Raw genomic sequence first — 3,604 nt, forward strand, 5'->3', positions numbered from 1 at the left:
GCGCTTCTTCAGCGCCGACATGCTAGCGCTAACGCTAATAAAAATACAGAGAGAAAAAAAGGGAAAAAAACCCCGCGAAAATATACCTTCTTTTCTTTTTCTTTTTTTTTCTTTTTTTCCCAGACTCCCCTTCGCCTGATAACCCCCCCCTTCTCGTGCCTCTTCTCTCTCTCTCTTTCTACCCTCCTCCGCGCGTGCGAGCTCGCTGTCCCCTGCACGGACTGGGGCTCCAGCGCGAGCCGCCTCGCGCCTTATACTCCCTCTCTCTCTCCCTCTCTCTCTCTCTCTCTGTAGCACGTGGCTCCTCTCCCTCCCTCTCCCTCTCAGGGGGTCACGTGGCCTCCTCCACTTCCTGGTTCTCCCTGTCTCGCGCTCTCCATAGTATCACGAGCTCCATCTCGTGGCGGGGAAAAAAAAGAAAAGAAAAACAAAAACAAAAAAGAAAAAATAAAAATAAAAAACAAGAAACAAAAGACGAAAAAAAAGACGACAAAAATTCCCACCTTCCCCCCCCCCGCTTTATTAAAACTCAATAAACCGCAAAACCCCGCTTTTTACGTCACTTTAACCCCTTTTAACGCCTTTTAACGCCTTTTAACGCCTCTGAACCGCAAAAGCGCAGCGTTTCCGCGCTCATTATTAAACTTATTAATAAAACTCGTATTTCTTCAGATAAAAACCGTAATAAAAACCGCAATAAACGTCATAAATCTGTAATCATTCGCGTTATAATAACGAAAATATCATAACAAGCTTTAAAATATTATAACAGAAGCAGAAAGAGTCGCGAATCGCGCATGAAACCTAATATTTTCCGCGTTATTCCTCGTATTAAAACGGTCATTTCTTCATTAAAATCATAATAATTACGGATTATCATGACTAACAGGTTATAATAAACTATATCATAGTCATAATCGAGCATATTTTGCTCATATTTCGCTCGTTTTCAACGTTGTTTTGAGCTAAAACTGCGGAGTTTCTGGCAACTGCAGATTATTGTTATAGGTTATTATAATTAATAACTGACATATTATCATAACTATGGATTATTATGACTAATAGATTCTAATAAGTCTAATAACTGTTATTGTTATATTTTCCTCATATTTTGGTCGGTTTTAATGCAATATTGGGCTGAGATTGTGGATATTCAGGTAACTATGGATTATAATAACTGACAGATTATGAAAAATATAGATTCTAATAACTAGCAGATCATAATAACTGAATTATAGTTAATAATTTACTATAATCTCCTCATATTTCATTCGTTTTTAACGATGTTTTACCTAAACTTGTATGTTTTCCATAACTATACGTCATAATGACTAACTGATTATGATAAATATAGATTGTATTAACATAACAGACCATAATGATGGAATTATGATCATAATCAACTATATCTTCTCATATTTCATTCGTTATTAACCTAAAATCGCATATTTTCCATAACTATAGACCATAATAACTGAATTATGGTTAATAATCAACTATAATTTCCTCATATTTCATTCATATTTATCAACAATTTCACCCAAAATCGCACATTTTCCATAACTACAGATCATAACAGCTAACAGACCATAATAACTGAATTATAGTTAATATTTAATTTTATTATTCATATTTCATTCATATTTAATAACATTTTCACCTAAAATCGCTTATTTCCCATAACTATAGGCCATAGTAACTGACACATTATAATAAATACAGATTATAATAACATAACAGACCATAATAACCGAATTATAGTTAATATTTAACGATAATTTTTCATATTTCATTCATATTTAGCATGATTTTCGATGGACAGAAGGCCGCGACCCCAACGCCTCCTGGTTCGCCGCTTTGACCCCTGGGACGGTTCAGAGGGGTCAGGGAGGGCGTCCGCGACCAGACAACCCCCCGGGTGGCGTCCCGTCTGGGACGTTAGAGCCCAGATCCCGCCGTAATTTCCTGTGCCCAGGTGAGGGGGCGCGCGCTAACGCTAACACACACTATATACACACACACACACACACTAACGCTAACACACACACACACTAACGCTAACACACACACACATACACACACACACACACTAACGCACACACACACACCCACACACACACACACACTAACGCTAACACACACTATATACACACACACACACACTAACGCACACACACTAACGCTAACACACACACCCACACACACACACTAACGCTAACACACACACACACACACTAACGCTAACACACACACACACACACACACACACACTAACGCACACACACACACTAACACTAACGCTAACGCACACACACACACACACACACACACACACTAACGCTAACACACACACACACACACACACACACTAACGCTAACACACACACACACACACACACACTAACGCTAACACACACACACACACACACACACACACTAACGCTAACACACACACACACACACACACACACACACACACACACACTAACGCTAACACACATACACACACACACACACACACTAACGCTAACACACACACACACACACACACACTAACGCACACACACACACCCACACACTAACGCACACACACACACACACACTACACACACACGCTAAGACTAACTCACACACACACACAAGCTAATGCTAACACACACACACACACACAAGCCAACGCTAACACACACACACTCTATACACACACACACACACTCTATACACACACATACACACAAAGAAGCTAATGCTAACACACACACACACACACACAAGCTAACGCTAACACACACACACTCGAAACACACACACACACACACACACACACACAGAAGCTAACGCTAACACACACACACACACACACACGCTAATGCTCACCCACACTCACACACTTTCGCTACCCCTTTGTTTTCCCAGCTGCGTAGCATCAGGGCGTTGAGCTTTAACCCGCCGGTTCTCGGGGGGGGCCCTAACCAGCTCCTCATGCGCGGGGCTTTGAAGCCGGCGCGCCGGCGGGGAGGCGGGGTCTCACCCCAAGATGTTTTGGGAGAGGTTTCGGGGTCGCGACCCTCCTTCCAAAGTGCCTGAGCCGGTTAGCGTTAGCTCTTATCCAGAGCCGCTTACACAGGTTACAGTTTTATTCATTTATACAGCTAATAATGTAATGTAATGTAACAGGACTACATTTCCCATGATGCTAAACGCTAATAATGTAATGTAATGTAATGAGCAGGGGCTAAACGCTAATAATGTAATGTAATGTAATGAGCAGGGGCTAAACGCTAATAATGTAATGTAATGAGAAGTGGCTAAATGCTAATAATGTAATGTAATGTAATGAGCAGGGGCTAAACGCTAATAATGTAATGTAATGTAATGTAATGAGCAGGGGCTAAATGCTAATAATGTAATGTAATATAATGAGCAGGGGCTAAATGCTAATAATGTAATGTAATGTAATGAGCAGGGGCTAAATGCTAATAATGTAATGTAATGAGCAGGGTCTAAATGCTAATAATGTAATGTAATGTAATGAGAAGTGGCTAAATGCTAATAATGTAATGCAATGAGCAGGGGCTAAAGGCTAATAATGTAATGTAATGTA

The 3,604-nt window shown here is 40.6% G+C and overlaps 1 protein-coding gene across 1 annotated transcript in view; it reads right to left on the reverse strand.

Moving 5' to 3' along the window:
* The window catches only part of slc7a5 (solute carrier family 7 member 5), a 19,037-nt gene extending 18,598 nt beyond the window's left edge, over positions 1-439 (reverse strand). Inside the window, exon 1 of the mRNA XM_036534925.1 lies at positions 1-439. This exon is cut by the window's left edge and continues 553 nt beyond it. Within this exon, the coding sequence (XP_036390818.1) occupies positions 1-21 (21 nt within the window). The 5' untranslated portion in view covers positions 22-439.
* Between the last annotated feature and the right edge of the window lie 3,165 nt (positions 440-3,604).

This window comes from Megalops cyprinoides, chromosome 8 (assembly GCF_013368585.1).
Source record: "Megalops cyprinoides isolate fMegCyp1 chromosome 8, fMegCyp1.pri, whole genome shotgun sequence".
Classification (NCBI taxonomy): domain Eukaryota; kingdom Metazoa; phylum Chordata; class Actinopteri; order Elopiformes; family Megalopidae; genus Megalops; species Megalops cyprinoides.